General features: G+C 44.1%; 2 protein-coding genes across 2 annotated transcripts in view; one reads left to right on the top strand and one right to left on the bottom strand.

The window, feature by feature from the left end:
- Positions 1-2,327: 2,327 nt before the first annotated feature.
- Positions 2,328-7,263, bottom strand: T265_13571 (hypothetical protein; the record flags this gene model as incomplete). Its single annotated transcript, XM_009169530.1, is given in 4 exon segments — positions 2,328-2,477; positions 3,384-3,528; positions 3,534-3,691; positions 7,171-7,263. Coding segments are annotated over 4 exon segments (546 nt in total).
- A 3,355-nt stretch (positions 7,264-10,618) lies between these two features.
- Positions 10,619-18,861, top strand: part of T265_13569 (hypothetical protein) — a gene marked incomplete at both ends in the record, with an annotated part of 117,723 nt that continues 109,480 nt past the window's right edge. Inside the window, 2 exons of the mRNA XM_009169528.1 lie at positions 10,619-10,724; positions 12,401-12,899. Coding sequence (XP_009167792.1) covers positions 10,620-10,724; positions 12,401-12,899 — 604 coding nt within the window. The remainder of the gene's footprint in view (positions 10,725-12,400; positions 12,900-18,861) is intronic.

Genomic DNA, 18,861 nt, shown 5'->3' with positions numbered 1-18,861 from the left:
GAACGTCAAGTTAGCAAGATTTGTGAGGCACTGAAGTCTTACGTGAGCTTACGGAACTTGAACTTATTCCAAAGGAGAGTATTTGGAGCTGCAAAACAAACCAGATGAAGTCTGAGAGAATGTGGACCTGCGCAATAGTCAGTACAAATAAAGAGCTTACGGACTTGAACTTATTCCAAAGGAGAGTATTTGGAGCTGCAAAACAAACCAGATGAAGTCTGAGAGAATGTGGACCTGCGCAATAGTCAGTACAAATAAAGTTGCTAATCGATATGCGAGCTGCAAAAGAGTTGGTCACAGAAATCGTCCACCCTAGCACGATAATGGAGTTATCACAGCGGACGATTGCACTGACATGATGTTTGCGTGAAATTAGCATCCGTTGCTATAACAAAAGGCCACAGAGTCCGCCTTGGCTTAGTTCATGCATAGTCATAATGCGCCCAAAATTTATCTCTGCACAGGCTTAATCTAAGTAAGGCTTTCTGAAAGCAGTACATGACGTAGGGAAACAATTTCCCTACTCTACCATGAAAATCGCCTTCACTAACCTATAAAATTGTACGTCTCAAAGGGCGACGATCGGCACTACAAAAATTTTTGGCCTGCTTATAGAAGATAAACATGTTAGAAATTGGAGAAAATGTACCACACATGTACCGCGGCTAAGAATTAACGAAGCACAGGGATCAATGTGGTCTTCCCATGAAAAATTGGAAGCATGTACAATATTGACTGTTCATTCATTCCCCGGACGTTAGAAATTGGAGAAAATGGACCACACATGTACCGCGGCTAAGAATTAACGAAGCACAGGGATCAATGTGGTCTTCCCATGAAAAATTGGAAGCATGTACAATATTGACTGTTCATTCATTCCCCGGACCTGGCCTTGCCACAGTCAAATCTCAAAAAATAGAGTACGGAAACCCTTTCCTTTCTCCTTTCCTATCTGCAAGTCATTCAATCTTAAACCAAATATTTTGTGTCTTTTGAATGCTTCATGTGGGATAGACCGACCTTTTGCCTGTAACGAGATAAAAACTGCTAAGCGAATGCTCACATTCCAATTCTTTTGGAGTTCGTGAATGAAATAATCCGAATATTGAATTGTGGGGAATAACTGATGTTTTTTCTTGAAGTGTAGCTGACTTTTTGTGCAGTAAAATAAAGGATTGTAGTAGTGAAACTTTGCGGTTTGTTTATCTCATGCGACGAATCAAACACTGTTTTGCGACCTCCTAATATACGATGCTATGTGCTTGAACAGGATGAGGGAAATTTGCAACTAATGACGCCATTTGTAGAGTCCCAGAATGATCAATACACAGTCAAACGTTTTCCTTGGGATGTAATCATCATCATCATTGTCAGCTGTAATAACCGCACACTTGTCTTACAGTATACGATGCTATGTGCTTGAACAGGATGAGGGAAATTTGCAACTAATGACGCCATTTGTAGAGTCCCAGAATGATCAATACACAGTCAAACGTTTTCCTTGGGATGTAATCATCATCATCATTGTCAGCTGTAATAACCGCATACTTGTCTTACAGTTGTTGTAGCTGCCACAGTTTCATTCACCGATGATTCTGGGAGGTGAGGTAGGAAGCTGCGCATTTTAGGTGGAAGCTGATAAATTAGTGCGTAGCACTGTAGGTGGACTGGTAAGTTGCGGGACTGGGAAGGGAGCTATGAAATGGAGACAATAACTTGAATGCATTAGTTTCATTAGGGGGGCGCGACTGGGCCATGTCTGATAATGTCCCTAGCCATTGATGTGGCCCGTCTCGGGGTCCCCATCCAGGAAGACGGCAGTGACCAGCGCAGCTGAGTTTGCTGGTAATGGCCTTCATACTTCGCTGCCAAGTCATTGTTTGACCGCCTCTGGCTCTCTCCCACCCTTCACATGGTTGGGCGAAAAGAGCCCTTCGAGGAATTCGGTCGACTGGCATACGCAGCACGTGGCCAAGCCAACGCAACCTGTGCAGTGTGATCAGTTCATCTATCGAGGGTGAGTTATTTCTCCCGAATACCATTCGATGTACTTCAGAATTGCTGATCCGATGTTCCCACCAGATTCTGGCAATACTCTGAAGGCATCGATGGTCAAACACTCCTCCGCGCAGCGACCAGGATTCTGATCCATATAGTAATAAGGAACGCGCTGCAGCATTGTAAACTCGGCCCTTGACAGAGAAGATGATGTCACGCTTACGCTACAGGTGACGTAGGTTCGCAAAAGCTGCTCTGGCCTTCCCAATCCGGATGGAAATATCATCTTTCGCGAGACCACCGGGACTGATACAGCTGCCCAGCTGCTACTACCTCAATCGGTTCATCCGCAAGCATGAGGCTAGGGTTCGAGCCCACCCAGTCTTGCAGTAGCACTTTACACTTTGTGTATGAGCCGAGCTGTTCTCATCACACTTTTGTTGAAGATGATGCGATGATAGACATCCTCTAAAAAGGCACTGTGGGATGACTCAAAGAATCCAGATCACATAGGTTGTAAAATAAAAGGTGGTAGTGCATATAGAAGAGTCCCCATTTATTGAAAACAATGAGGACGTAACGGTCTAGTTTACTTTAAAGTATTTTGTGACTATGTCCAACTAACTGGGCAACAGGATAGAAAATATTAGGGAGACTAAATAGGGATTGTATTCTCCTGCGAAATGTTTAAAAACCGCACTTAAATGTCACTGGGGTCGCACAAAACTGAGACATACTGTAACAAGCCAGCATTGTGCAATGCTTTATTTCTGGAGGGCAGTAAAACTCACCGTAAATACTTTCTTATAATACAAGCAGAAGCAACCAACAAGGCCAATGCCCTTCGAGAAGTTGAGAACAAACCTGAAGACAAAAGCTTAGCACATGTGGCCTCAAAGAATTCAGACCAACATTAAAAAGAACACACGCCCATCGGTTTCTTTTACAGAAGCAAGAATGGGCGCACATCTTGACGCCCGTTCTCATGTTATTATATTTTGCCGCGGACTCCCATGTACGGTCCATAGTTATTGTAAAGGTACTGATTCGGGCCTCATATAGATTTACACAAAAACTTTACAGTAAATCGACTAGTCTGGCCAGCTGAGCCAGACCGAATTTCAACATGGACGAACGAGGTGTATTATTCGAGATCATTTCTGAGCATATCCGAGATTCCTATGTTGTCGATACTACTTTTTAGCTGTTAAAGATTGTGACAAGGTGACAGCAGGTTCCTAGGACAATCGTGATGACAATCTATCGGTCGTGTGAGAGTTGTATGAGAGAAGCCTCAATGTTCTCGCTGGATATCGTTGCCACTGATGATGATGAAGGTGGTCCTGTATGCTGTGGTTTTGGACCTTAGAATGTCTTGAACCCACTCGATGGTGAAAGTGGTGAACTCTGGCAATTTTGCGCAAGGTAGGTAGCCCGGGTGCGCTTCTTGGTTGTTGGTCTGTTCGGCGAGCCTGGCAGTCAAATTGCAAACGCTTGGTGACAATGTCAGTGCACCCACTCAACCCTCCACTGACGATATCACCTCGGTTAGTGATGAAACCTCTTCAATCCAAATTCCAGGCTCGGCGGACAGACCAACAACCAGTGTTGAACTCTGTTTGTAAGAGGCACCGCGATCTGTCCAGAATATCGAATTGCGTGCGACCACACCAATGCTTTTAAGTGTTTCCTCCTCGGTTTGTCAGTTACATTTTATTGTTGCTGGCAAATAAGGAGCTACTGTAATCACACCAGTATCGACCAGAATCACACGAGTTTACAGCCGATAGGTGCAAAGAGCCTACAGCAGCCTCTTCACGGTCCTTTACGCTCACCTTTACAAGCCTTGATTTTGTCAACGGAGGATGACATCTACCTCCATATGGATTTGATCGATTGAAATTTGCAGACACTACGCTCTGCATTTCAGCGTCACCCGGGCATTCTTCACTTCTCAAGTGATCTGTATACTATAACCAGTCAACAGCAGACAATGAAACCTGCGTCATTCACTAAAGGTGATCCATTGTCTGCTGTACCTCCTCTAATGGGGTCATCAACATCCATCTTTTTGGGTTGTTTTATGACCTTATGTATTTCAGCCTTGTACATTATTAACAAAAAGCATAAAAGGTGTTGTTTATCATACGACAAAGAGGTATTTCGCCACGCTTGCTTCAGGCTGACCTGATCTGGTGTTTTAAACGTACTGCACCCATCAGCCCAGAGTATTCAAATCTTTTCAGATTTTTTATATACCCTTAGCCTAGCAGGCAGGTTTGGGCAACAACTAGCGTAAAACAAACCAAAGGGAAAACCTGGGTTGTGGCGCAGGGTGTTCAATGGATGCAAAGCCTATATGTGATTAGTGATTTACATGAAGAGTGTGTTACCACTCAACATGAGAACCAGGCCGTTGAATTTTGGTACATTCATGCAATAAGAAGCTTGACGGGAAGCGAGTTCATCTTAGACCTGATTTAATTTTAGGATGATCTCGATTTGTATCTCTCTTTCGCAATGAAATATCCAAGCTCTGCGCTCCAAGAAGCTTGGCATTTTGAGTCAAGTCACCACGGATTATTGTTTATAGATTATGCTCATTTTCATTTCATTCCGAACCAATGGCTGATGAGGCATACTTGTAGGTGTATACTGCTTAGAAACCTTGTGAGCTGTGGGTCCCGTCAGATACATCGGTATATCCCAACTGAAACATGAGATGGCCTTGTGTAACGCACTTAGTTGGAGAATATCACTAACCATCTATTCAGTTAGGTCTCCCATTAAAGCTAAATTACCCCTCAACAAAATTGCGTTTCACGTTTGGTATACTACTGTCCCTAAAATGGTCTCGACAAGATAACCGGCAAATCCGATCTCATCAGGGAGGCGATTACACTTTAGAGAGGACAGCAGCGTTTTTTGTAATGTACTACTCATAAGGTTGCTAAAAACTCATGTTTCAGTTGGCACAATACTCGTGATGTCACAGTATATCGTCATAATGAAAACTACTCACAAATTTGCTGAAAACTCTTCCACAGTTCACGACCGGTTTCGCCCTTCTTGGGGCTCATCAGGTAGGCGCAGTCCCCGAGCTTCTACCTAAAACCAAGTTGCACGAAATTAGCGAAATACACTCATTTGCAAACTGATTTGATTTTTCCGAGAGACTCACCTGGAACCCAGCCGAATCTCTTGGTTTTGATATTTCCAGGCAGTGTTCTTTGTAGTTTGGCGTACAGTAAGACTATCTCCTCAAAGCAATTGTCGTTTCAAAGAAGCAATTCCAACGTGTTAGTTTAGCGTGTTCAACCTAATGCAGGACCTCAAAGACACCACAGGAAATACGAAGCCCTCCATCGCTTGCCATGAATGGCTCACCCGGTCTCTCACCTTCCAGTATCAGATATTCTATCCATCCATCTTTTAATCTGATTCATGTTTCTGTATAGGCAGAAGTCAGACTACTAAAGCTTGTGTCAAACTCCGGCCTATCTACCTTAGTCTTTGCGCAGCTGGGTTGAGGGTGGGTAACACTAGAAATATGCCTACTACTGAAGTTCTCTTCACCCAACAGCCACAATCTTGTACGGCCTGTGGCATGTTCGTTCGTTCATTTGAGATCCACAATTCTTCCCGAGTTTCTGTGCTGGCTAAGTATAGTGTGTCTGAACAAACGCGTAGACGTGTCCAGCTTAACACACTTCCCGTTCTCAGCTGCCATGCCACCCGATTAAAGCCTGAGGGCCGGGATACTTTCAGGTTGTTCAAGCCGAGACAGTGGCAGTCAAGATGCGGGGATTGCTCTCCAATCATGGACCTTTCGGTCAGAAACTTTAGGCCCTAACCTCTCAGTTCTCTCGAGCTCCAGTACTATTTGTAGTTATCGATTATGGGCCAAGTTGTTTCTCGTGCGAAGAATTCATTCTGGTTTTTCGGGAATTTTCATGCCCATTGGATCTGAAAAAATACCACAAGGAATAGGCGCTTGCATTTACAGATTTCTCCACGCGACACCAGAAATTCAGCATCAAGCTGTCCTCTTTAATGCGTTCTGTTTAGGTTGATTTACGCGAATGATTAATTGGGTTCGCCGTGCCTAACTTGACGGGCGGAATGAAAGACAGCCAAAAAACTGTCTGCAAGATGGGGCACGCGCACAGCAATCGGCGAGATTCAAAATCCCCTGCTTTGCCACTTTTTCCGTCTATTCCTTTGCGCGGGGTAATCTTTTCATCAGGCGTTGATCTTGGCAATCGTAGGTTGCATTCCAAAAGACACAAGTCTATTGTTTTTTTTCGTACTTTCGGAATTCAGAGTTGTTCTGCGATTTAGCGCTATTTTCATTTGTGCGACTAGTTCGCTAACCAAGCTAAGTTATCTCACGGCTCTTCTTCAACGCGGTCCATTTTGTATTGATTATTAGTGTAAAACACAGTTGACAACTTGGTTCTTCCATCACTCAGTATTTAGATCGCCATGGGTAACCTTTGTTGGGCGTAAAATAATCGAACTCCCAAAAGGCAGGAAACACAAAGGTTGACTGATATCTACCAATATGCAAGCAACCTTCAAAAGGCTGTTTTGGTGTTCAAGGTGTGACAGGTATCGGTCAGAATCCAGGACTTTGTCTGAAACACAGTGCCCCTGTTGAAGATACGAAGCACAACTGAGTAGCTGAAAACGTCTAGATTTGAGCTTCGTCCTTCGTTTTCAACCAGGTGGTCGTAACTGAGCACTAATCATAGTGAAACTTCTCCCTTCAAAAATGTTATTCGTATCAGAGATTGCGTCTAGTTTGATTTGAACAATGGCAAACTTGTCCGTGTGGTTTATATTGATCGCGCTACAGCACCTTGCCTACACGCAGCAGATAAGGTACTATTAAAGTATAGTAAATGAACACTCATTTGATTTTAAGGCGGGTCGAGTATCTGTGTGAGTTGAAGTTGTGTCGGTCTACTCACACTACTGGCGTTTTTTTATGAACCCCGACTGCCCAGAGGATCGTACTCGCTTCGGCGGTACATGTGCTAAAATCGAAACGATACAGAGAATATCGGTAAGGTCCCTGCGCAAGGATGACACACAAAATCATGAGGCGTTCCATTTTTTTTGGGGGGGGGGGCGAGATGGACCAAGTGACGAGAGCGCGAATTTACTGACCGGAAGGTCCGTGGTTCGAACCCGACCCTCTGCCTCCGACTTCCCCTGTCTAGGCTTGGGCGACCGAACAGTATCCCAGCCCTTGTGCCTCATTCCTGTGGCATGGCAGCTAGGCACAGAAAGGGTGCTACAGTTAGACGATTTTTTTCGGCACAGTGGACCGTTTCATCATTGACGCCGGCAGGGTGTCTATAGGGTGCCAGAGCCTCCACGGAGTATCATCTACCTCAAATAAAACACCATGCCTTTCCACCAAGGCTTTCAGAACAGGAGCTGAGTATTTCTTCAGCTAATAAAATTGCGAGTGTCTTTCATGAATGCGGAGAGCGTGTTTTTTTAACAAATACTTTCCTCTTTCCAGCTCGTCTCTTCTATGCAGTTAGAATGCTATTCTTCACGTCAAATCAATCAAGACACTGCGGTTGATGGGGTTCTTATAGTGTGTCAGAGATTTCTTAATGAAGACAGGACGTATGTTTAATTCTAAAAAAATCCGCACGAATTCACCCGACGGTTTTGCACCACAGGGGGTCTGGACAACTGATAAGCTGGTGGGAAGCATTCAGTTATAAATGAGTTAGCTTTACAGGAGATACGCTCGTTTATGGCAACATTCAAGTGAAGCTCCTGCCATTTGTGCCGGACTTGGTTTTCGTTTAGGAAGTAGAGTTGACGGAAACTCAGGGAATGCGCTCACCTGGCAAGCCTAAATAAAGAACGAGACCGGTCGCTGGTTGTCGGAGAGTCCTCGGCAACCTTTGTGGCTCTGTTTTCCAGATTTCGTCGTGTTTACCAGTGACTGAGCGTTTTCTCAATGAGAAGCACCGGAAAGTTGCTCCGCTAGAACTTGTCCGTGATATCTTCATAACTTTGGAGATTTCACTCCTTGTCCAGATGTCATAGATGGCGATCCAGATGGTCGTTGACGAGTTCGTTGAGCTGGGCATTTTGGTTGCAAATGTTTCATCACCAATCGAGATGAAATTATCAATTCGTTGTTATGGAGAATGGTGGAGCATAGTGATGGGTCGGTCATTGTGTTTTAATATACCTGCTGCCATCCGGGCTGACTTCCGATCACGACTGATGGTTCGGTCGGACGGTTCGATTAGTTGCTCTGTTATCCCGTGTCCTGACTGATCGATGACCACGTGACCTTTGAGCTTGGCCTTCCCCGCCCTCGTGCTCCGGACGATGCTGGAGTGGTCTTTTTCCTCAATCCCTCCAGGATTTGATTTGTGATCCAACTCCAAGCTGTTCCTTGTCTCGTGGCTTGTGAGGCCAACATTCGGCTCTCACTGAGTATTCCGGTTCAGATATGGGTCCTTTGCACGTAGTAATGCGTAAATTGGATCTAGTTCAATGCATCGGTTGATCAAATCCCCTGTTGAGTACCATGATTCTAGAACCTTCCTCCCCTGTCTCACATTTCCGTATGTCAAAATTTTCACGTTTTTCAGAATGAATTTATGTCCCTCTTGGTTTTCGCGTATGAATATCAAAGATAGGGAGACATGTCTCCTGATTTCCCTGTTGTGTTCCTTTATCCGCACGCGGCAGCAAGAACAAGCAACCGGCAGAGTAGCAGCAGAGTCTTACATCAAGAATATACCTTACCTCACGACCAGATTATTGGCTCAAAAAGAAATCCTCTTAGCCCACAAAGGGAACGCCACTTTGAGGAGACTAATTTCAGGAAAAACCTCAATTGGTCATGAAACGTTTGCAATAAAATTACCCAGCGCAGCGAATAAACCAACTACGCTGCCTGAGCTACCAAAATTCTGCTTCATAGGTGATTCAGATGTCGTGCAGAAAGCAGAAATTTATTGCGAACCTCATTTGTTGGTTCTAACAAGGCAGCCCAGTCTGAACTGTCCGCAAGTTCAGATGCACGCGTAAAGCCAGAGGATCGAAATCAATCACAGGAGATCTCAATTTAGAATTGCCAAATCCAATCACACTGACCAATCAATAAGCAGCCCAGAGGAAGAATGCTTCACAGCACGAGTAAACCTTTCGTCTGGGAAGTTGTCACTAGAAAAACCAGTCAATACGTGACCACGTGATCTAGTTCCTGTGAGTAGTGGACGAGTAGCGCTATATCCTAAATGGAAGCTAATCAAACTGCTGTTAGTGACTTGCGGCAGAAAGGTTAGGTGTTCACCCGCTGGCCATAAGATCACGGGTTCAAAGCTCCCCATTGGAGTCCCAATAAAGAATAAACAGCTGCACAGTGCTCCTTGACATTTCAGTATGAATTCGTCCCACTTAACGGACGAAATCCCCACTTAAAGTTACTAAGTCTCCTCACTCTACCACCAAAGCCAAACCGTTACCGCACACATATATCTAGAATGGCTGACGAATAATTTCAGCACTGCACCGTAAAATTCAAATTATGTCCGGAATTCTTTGTATTTTTTCATTGATATAACAAGCGTCTCAAGAGTGGGATAATGGAGGTATCCATGGAGGTCGAATATAGATCGTTTGATTGCAAAATGACATTATTGTCGAAGAATTTCAGCAACCTTGCAAGTGATATGTTACGTTGTTGCCCCTTTTGATAGGAAACAAGTTGAGCACTCGGCCGTGCGCACTGTGAGCAGGAGTGCCACTCCCTTTGCTGTGCTGATGTAGCACACATGCCGAACTTTGTTCGGGGTATGACTACAGCTGAATTGTTAGAACTACCCCCAACGCCCCTCCCCCAAGAAGGATGTGTCAGCTAGCCAGATGAGAGATGTGGGCCTTGACAGGTTGATAGTACGTAGTAGAAATTGTCGAATGTGGAATCTTACAAGGTCGCCAAAAACTCTCCAATAACCTGTTTTACCCTGTCTGAAGCTCACCAGTTAGGGGCATTTCCCGAGTTTGCATCAAGCTTGTGTTCTGACTGAAAACGGAACTCCTCACAATTGGTGAAATACACTCATTCGCAAATAAAGATGTTGAGGGCGGGAGGTTCAACTGAATCTCCTCAGTACTTGTGCAACATGTTCTGTTGAACGAGCTGTTTTGTTATCGTCCAGGAGAGTCTGCCATTAACGCTAATTTCTCCAGATCTCTACAACTTTCATCCTGACTGAGTCTCATGAGGTGAATTCTATGAAGGTTTCTGATTTTTAGTTATTAATCAGCTTCTTCAACAATTTTGCAGCACTAACCACTTCACTTCATATGCGCTTTGCCAGTAAACGAGGTCGCTGACCGCCTCGTTCAAGGATGTGAGCTTTGAACTCGAACACCGGTTGATCCATGAGTCTGGGTTAGATATCCTTGTCCCGAATCATGTTGTACACCAGCCTCCAAAATAGAAGACCAAAATAGCTCTCTCTTTTCAGGCATCAGTTTTTATGTTCGCGGCTTCGAAAGTTGCCCACACTATCGCTCTTTCCCCCGTTTTTTATAAGCAGTTATCTTATCTCTGTTTTTGCTTATAGTTGGATATTCATGAGCGTGTTGTGGTACATAGTGTGACCATTGCGCGCGATGGAGGAATTCTGGACTGGGACGATCTGGTGCGCGATGTCCTGGACGACCGCGAATTGGTAAGTGGAGCGATCGGCATCAGAATGCGGTTCTTCATCTGGTGTGTTTGTACAAACCTAATTGGTTTTCTGTTTGTTCATTGACACGAATTCTCAGTATGTACGCAAAAAACACGGGTTCGAATTCTTTCCATGTTGTGTAAAACTGCAATGGAGTGGAAACTTAAGGTTCATCTGTGATATTTTTTGGTCACCCGAAGCTAAGTGAGGTGCAACTGATTGTTCAAACCTGAACAGAAACGATCGATATATCCTGCAGGGATTCGAACCACGGACCTATCATCTGGCGCTGTTATGAGCGGCACTTGTATGTGCACCACTCATTGAGCTTCATAACAGCACTACCCTATGAAACTAAAAAAATTCATTTTGGAGAAGCTTGTAGCCGCGTATATCCGCTCGTCTCAACGTTCGACTCATATCAGTTGATGTCTTCTTATTGATGGTAAACACTGAAGCAACTAGGAGCTTCTCTTCTTGAGCCAAGACACGGGAATAAAATTTCCTACTTGAGTCTCAAGCGTGACCTCTTTTTACAAGTCCTTGTGAGATTGAGTAGGTGAACAACGTTTCCGCCCAAATCAATAAGTAGGGATGACACCGATATTTCGGTAACAAACTAGTTCTTCCTAGTTCTTCCCAAGTTCTGGGACTGTCACTGTTTCAAAAGGATGCTGAACTGTAGATTAGAAACTGCCTTCTGGGGTGCAACATTAGATCACTCTAGCAAACCTTTAAGGACAGATGGGTAGCAATCTGTAAATAGTGCACGCCTTTGTCGAACCTTTGGGAGTTCGCGCAACAAACTCTTGAATCGGCTAATTTGTTGCTCACGAGCTTTGAGCATTGTGCGAACTTTTCAACAGAGAGGATATCGTTCCAGGCAGAACGATTCAATACACATCGATCTCATATCAGTTATAACACCAACGGAAAGACGTATTTCTCTGTTCCATTTTTAAGGCTGTCAATCAGCTTCGGACATGGGCAAAGAACTGGGGACAGCAAAACCCCCCAAAAAAATGGGGAAAAAATTCTGTTTCCCTGACCACTCTTTGGAGATGTCTATTCCCAACACGTGTCTGTCTGTAGTGAACGCCTATCGAAAAAATGTACACCAATCTGAGTACGAATTATTTGCGAATCAATGACTTTCCGGTTCATCTGCCATACAATATGTCAAATATTATTGAATAGTCAAATGAGACCGATAAGTCCTGTAGCAAGTAAACAGGACAGCCGAGGGAATCAGCACTCTTCATTTACTGGCTTCTCCTAAGGGGGCTCGCTTCTTGAGTTGCCCATTGTTTCGGACCCTTTTGGAGGAGTAAGGTTTGAAAGACTAGTGGATCCATCTCAAGGTCAATCAGAAGGAGCTAACGAGACCCCGTACTGCTTCGCTAAACCATTGGGTAATCGTCAGGTTTCTTTAGCCCCGCGAGTAGGTCCTTGTTGCCCCAATAGAACCGGGTACCTTCTAGATTTTCAAATCAACGTGAGTCTTAGACAAATACATTTATTTGCAAATCAATTTGTGAGTAGTTTCCTTTGTGAAAACGTGAGTCTTATTCCCAAGATCAGGGAAAACATTTGTTTTTAGGACAAACACAAACTGTGATATAATTGTCCAACGCACAGGAAGAAGACGCTCATAACTCTCACATTCTCTGCTTCAGGTCACTGCTCACTACTCCATTGCCACTTTGGCCAATAGCACGGCAACGACACTGACCAGCGCAACAGCTGAAAAAGACCCAACACTTGCCCTGAATTCAACCGATCAGCTGTTTAGACACTTGTGCACACCACTGGTGGTTGATTTGTGCTCGGACAGTGGTGCGGGTGGATCTTATCACAGCGGGCCACAGTCGAACGAAGCCAGTGGAAGTGGAGAAAGTGCAACTGGTTTCCCGCGGTTGGCCGCAAATTCAGGACTCGTCAGAGCCATTGCTGCGGCCAGTCCTGCTGCTTGTAGAGAACCGGGAAACACACTGTCCGCGTCGGCAGTGGCTGAGGACAATAATCTAAACGGGAGTAGTCGAAGCAGTAGCAGCCTCAGTTTGAATATGAGCAGCGGGAGTTGTAACGGTCATCATACACATTCATCCAACACATGGAAACAACCGGAGCAAGCAAAAACAGCTGGAGAAGAGCCGGTTCGTAAGAACAGCCTTCGTAAGTTTTGTTACACTTGAAAACTCAATAATGCAGTGGTCACATACTATATGCCTAGTCGAGGGGGAGAGTCGTAGGCTTGAGGGTTACCAGCTGGAGGGTGCATCAAATCGACAAGAACTTGGACCGATGATTCAGCTTGCAAACTTCCTTCAAGGAAATGTACATGGAAAGTAAAGTTGTTTTTTGGCAGAGGGAGAAAGTTGGAAAATCAATCGTTGCTAAAATTAACCTGGCTAAACACGTGTGGAAGCCCTATTGAAGACTTCAAGGAATGAGCTAATCCGAAATGTGCTCTAGAACCGTCCGAACTGCCTCCTGTTGGCTGTCCAGTAGACGATTAACGGGTTTTGTAAACGATTAACTCATACACGGCATTCTCGAATATAACCGTGGTGCAAATGTCGTATCTAAAGCGTGATCCAGAAAGCAATTTGCTTATAAAAGTACAGGTTTAAAATAACGGGACTATCTGATTGGTTTGTTTGTTGGGGAGTATGACTGATGGGCCAAAGCTTTCTCAAGGCCATTACGTGCTTCTTTCGGTGACACAGGGGGTAAGTAACCGACCAGAAATAGCCTCAGTTGTTTCCAATGTTCCTAATCCTACTGTCTTATGCCCATCTGGTTGCACCCAGTAAATCACTATGAACGATTCCGCCGGATTGATCTGTACTTTGGTACCGATAAGCTCACTGGTGATGGCACTGGCCACGTAACTGCACAGTCCATTTCTCAAGTAGCTTTGCGTGAGTTTGTGAATTCTCTCGGACAGACTCCGAGTTATGCGACCCGCACAGTTAGTTGAAGGGGAGCAAGATGGCTCAAGTGGATAGAGCGCGAATTTACTGACAGGAAGGTCCGTGGTTCGAACTCGACCCCTCTGTCTAGGCTTGGGCAACCTGGCGTATCCCAGCTGTGGACCACTGCCTAAGTGTACCTTTCATTGGACGGCAGTGAAAGTCCGCTTCAAAGTGGAGGGGTCAGAAGAAGGACAGCTTCTTAAGAGAAGGCAGAGTGTAATCGGGCTTTTTGCAACTGATGGGGTTTTTCGAGGTTTCGCATTTGAACTTAGGTTCTAGGTTTATCCTTTAGAGTTTCTACATCAATACTGTCACCGGTACGGACTCGAAAAGCTCCCTAGGCCAGCTATACTTTAGGTTCCCCATAAAGCTTGGGAAATTAGTACATCGGGTAGAACATGCAGGTTTCTCCTAAAAACTTAGGAGATTTGCTTGACCCATACTACATGTGGAATCAATTCATGATGAAAGTCAAGAGACGCTGTAGATTAGTCATCTCTTTTCGACACACAGTCATTGGCATATCGATTTGGTTTACACAGGAGACTCAGCTGAATCTATTGTTTATAATATTCTCAACTGAATCTGCTGCACAAGGGTCACCACATGCTTCATTTGGTAAGATTTCCGAGGTATCGCGATGTTTTGTTCACAAAGGAAACTACTCACAAGGTTGCTGAAAACTCTTGGAGACTATCGCCTATTCAATCTTTGCAGGCCTTATATTTTATTAAGTTTCTCTTATATTTCATGTTCACAGAGCTCTAGCATACCTTCCAGATCATGCAGATATCCCCGTTCGGCCTGTACTGCTAGTGAAATGAATCTGAAATAAAAGCCGAGTAGTCTCCTGTTTGTTGCTAATCGCCTGCAGAGCACATCTCACGACTTTCCGGTTGATATCCTAGCACTGTACAATTCAACCTTGAACGGCTAATCAGCTGTGTGAATAATTTGTTCTTAGGCAGTAAGTGTCTTCCTTTATTTTCGGTTCTCTTCGAATGGAAGCCCCGTGCGTCTTGTCTTTTTATTTTACATTGTTAGCAGATTACTTGGAGTTTTAAGCGACGGGAAACACCTGTGAAATCCACGATAACAACAAAGCTGGAATTTCACCACAAATTTACCTGTTATCCAACAGAGGTGTGCGAAAAAGGAACAGGCACACGCACAGGTCAGGTTCACAGATGAAGCACACTGTTGCGAGCCAGCGGACGCTACTCAACAGAGTGTGGATTTGTAATCTCTTGCAACTGAGTGGGATATTGGCGACTCGGGTAGCGTAGATGATCGTTGGTCTGTTTGTTGAGCTGGGCAATTCGATCGCAAGCGTTTCATTACTAATCAAAGTGGCACCATCAGTCTGTTGTTACAGCGCGGAATGAAGAGTAGCGATTGGTCAATTGCTGTCCATTTGTGTTGACTTAGTCGCTGCTAGCCGAGGTCTGCCTTCGATCACGATTGGTTGTTCCCCTCAGAATCATCTCTTTTTGATGGACTAATTAGTTAGAGTAAACGTTTCCCGGTCACTAAGCAATCTATCGTAACAGGTATACAAAAACAAACACACTACTGATTGAGCTCAACTTATGATGCATCAGTGACCTTATCTAAACCAGTGCTGTAAACCTGGCAGTCAGCTTGTCTAAACCTTCCGAAAGAACTGACTAATGAGCAATCCCTTAACGTTCGACTGAACACATTGTGATTTTCATTTCCATGTCTCTCTTAAAAGTGCAAAAGGCGCTACCAGTGTAATGTGATGCTACTGATGGGGAGGTATGTGAGTAGTATGTTTTCTCCTTGTAAATTCGGTTTGTGTCTCTTGAAAAGTGAGATCTATTGTGGAATTAGTGGAGTCGCCTGGTAGCATTCGCTCGGATTTGAGCAACAGTCAATGAATATCCAGAAAAGTTCGGGAAGACGCGTTCAGGAGAAGATGGGTGTTTAGTTTTTGCAACTAAGATGCATATGAGAGTTTTGCTCTCCTATCCAATAGTCTGTAACAGTTCAGTTGGCATTTCCTATTAGGTTACTCCGCAGCGAAGGCCTTTTTCCTTTCACCAGCTCTTGATGATCAGGCTTCAAATAATCAGTAAAATACATTGTTTATCGGCGGTCGTCAATTTATTCTAACCCCATCATAATCCTGCGCGTTACCCAGGGTAACTAAAGATGTTTTCAACACTATCTCTCTTCCGCAGGACTGTGAGTATATGTACAACGCGGCCAGTGGCGTTTCTGGTTTTGCATTGGCTTTATGTCCCTCCTCATTATTGTTTTTTTTCCCGTTTTTGTTTCCAATCGAGTCGTTAGAATTGTGTCAACCAAAAATATAAAACGTTTCCCAAGGGACACTGATCGCTGACCCCGTTTCTACCAGCTGTACACTCACAGCAATCGAACTTGACAAGCTTTGGAACAAAACTTGGGTAGTTTTTGTGGTTCGTCACATGCCCATTCTCATTTTACCGAAGAAATAAATATCTGTTCACTTTGAAAAAAATAACTCAAAAGCACGAATAGCCGGCGGACGAATATCTGGAACTCTCAACAATTGATTGAAAAGAAAACACTCAAAAGCTGAGCCAAATTCTCCTGGCACCGTGTTGCCTCTGACGCTCTTTCGGAGCAGCGAAACAAGTCATGTGAGGATCGCAAAGCGTCGTAATTGTTGACTAAACAATTGAACCGTCGGCGATGTACCGAGTGACAGGAACTAAGTTCCGTGATGTGAGAGTTAATCACACTCGTAACCAAATGGTCAAGTGTTCAACCACTGACCAAAAGCTCACGAGTTCGAAACGTCCCTCATTTTTGTGAGATGCGCGCCGCTAATGATTTCCCATAAGTTTCTCAACTTTTTAGCATAGCTTGGCTTTACTTACACGACCAAATCTCATTTAAGCACTGCATGAGCTTGTGAATTAGTTAGTTAGCTGGCTAAACAACATTGAATTAATCTGGAATCACCAAGGAAAGCGTGGTGGAACTGTCAAACCAACTGAGAGGGATGGGTCCATAGCGATACAAGGGTGTAGATTCTTTGAAGGAAGTAATCGGTAGGCTTAAAAATGGCATCTTATCAGAACTACTAGTGAAAGGAAGAAGATCTTTGCTCCGGAGTTATTTATTAGAAAATGCCAACTGACCAGTTACAGACTATTGGACAGGGAAGCAAAACTCTCATACGCATCTAGTTTGCAAAAACTGAATATCCATCCTCTCTTTGAACGCGTCTTTCTGAACTTTCCTGGATATTAATTGACCGTTGCTCAAATCCGAGGAAATGTTACAGAGCGACTCCACAAATTCCACAATAGACCTCACTTTTCAAGAGAACAAAAGTGGATTTACGAGTAAACATACTATTTGCGATGCCTCGCCATCAGTAGTATCACCGTCAAGCTAGTGGCAATTGTCATATCTGACTGCTGTCCCCGCTCCAGTGCTTTGTGCCGGTAAGAGTCCCACCGACTAATAACACAACAGCTTTATTGCACCAAGCGAGAGTGTGCAAAATTTACAATGGCCTAGCGCTATTTAACGGATATTTTTTGACACTGATCCAGGCTGTCTAACAGGCGTTTAGGGAACACCGATCAACATCGACCATGCCTGAACACTTGTCACAGTCGGTCGTACTTCTGTGTGTTGTGCGCCCAAACATTCATCGGCGTTTGCTGAATTTATTGAGTGATTGACTGGCCTGAATGTTTGCTGGCTTCCCCAAGCAGGTTTCGGGGATTCTGGCATCTGATCCATCTGACACTAATCGTTCAGTCTTTGAGCTCAATTTGTACTGCGATGCTAGGACACTCCCTGAATTGACGTTGTTAGATGTCCCGCCACCCGACTATGCAACATCTCACGTGGCAGAAAAAAACTACTTGTACGGATGGTCCATTAATCTCCCTGATATGTTATGGCCATTAAATCTGATTGCAACTTATCTGCAGAATGTTCTAGGAATACGAAAGTTTTGGGCAGCCATTTCGAATGACTAGAAATACCGGGTTTGTTTTGCTGAATCACTGTGCCAAGTCACTGCACCAAAGAATCAGTCTTCCTCAAATCAACTCCTCAAGCCACCTAGCAACGACTCATTGTTTTCAGTCCATAAAACAGAACGGGGGTAATCGTTGTGCCTACGTTGGTCTCAAACTGAGTAAGCTCTGGTCGGTTCGCGCCATCCCTCTTCAAAGATGAGTTTGGGTTTCGTAGAAGAATTTGGTTTTGATGGGAGACTCAACTGAAACTAACTGAATCTTCCGTTTATGCTGGTTCGGTAACAAAATCTGACCAGTTTGAGTTCAAATAGAACATAAAGTTGGCGGAAGCTCGCAGATTGTGCCCACGTGATAAGCCCCGAGAAGGGCTCAACCAGCTGTAGGTGGTCAAAGGTTTTTAGTAATCTTACAAGTAATGTGTCACGGCTAGTTCATTCGTTCAGGTAGCAGTTTATTTGTTTAGGTGTGTCCTGACACGAATAATCTAGCAACTCTGCGAACTGACTACTTCTTTAGTGTCCTCCTTGGTTTAAAAATTCTGAGTGCCCCCATTTTTTGAGATCAATGCACGTGTCTATGGTGTTTAGCATAGCGACTACCTTCAGTGGGTACCTTGATGCGCTCGGGAATATCTGTCAGACAGTCAATCTTCGCGGTCGATAGTTTACTGCGTAAAAACATCAGTGGGATGTCGGGACCAAAAAGTTTTAGACGTGTTTTTCTGACAGTTTGCATCGATGTGAATGGCTCTGAAAAACAGAACCCGTAGGTGAGTTGTGTGGCTACATTCAGTTAGGAAAAAGATGTGACATTTTGTTTACCCGTGACACACACGATTTTTTTTCCACACACGAGTTTCATCTGTTTCCTTAAAGTGGACCCCTAATGATATCTAAGGGTCACTCTAAATTTAGCTAGAGATGCGAATTACATTTCCAATGTGTTAGGTTAAGATTGATAATTTCACTTGAAGTCGCCGCGTTGGTTGGTCCACACAACATGATTTATTGGCCGAGATCTATATAAAATTTATACAAACCTTAGTAATCGAATCCAATGGGGTTAATAAATCCATTTAGGCAAGTTTCATGCCTCATATATCGTAAAAATCACAATCCGAATCCCATAACTCAATGATTTTTGTTTTGA

Source organism: Opisthorchis viverrini (assembly GCF_000715545.1).
Source record: "Opisthorchis viverrini unplaced genomic scaffold opera_v5_81, whole genome shotgun sequence".
Lineage (NCBI taxonomy): Eukaryota > Metazoa > Platyhelminthes > Trematoda > Opisthorchiida > Opisthorchiidae > Opisthorchis > Opisthorchis viverrini.
Note: the sequence above shows the minus strand (reverse complement) of the source record. Positions and strands in the feature narration are given on the sequence as shown.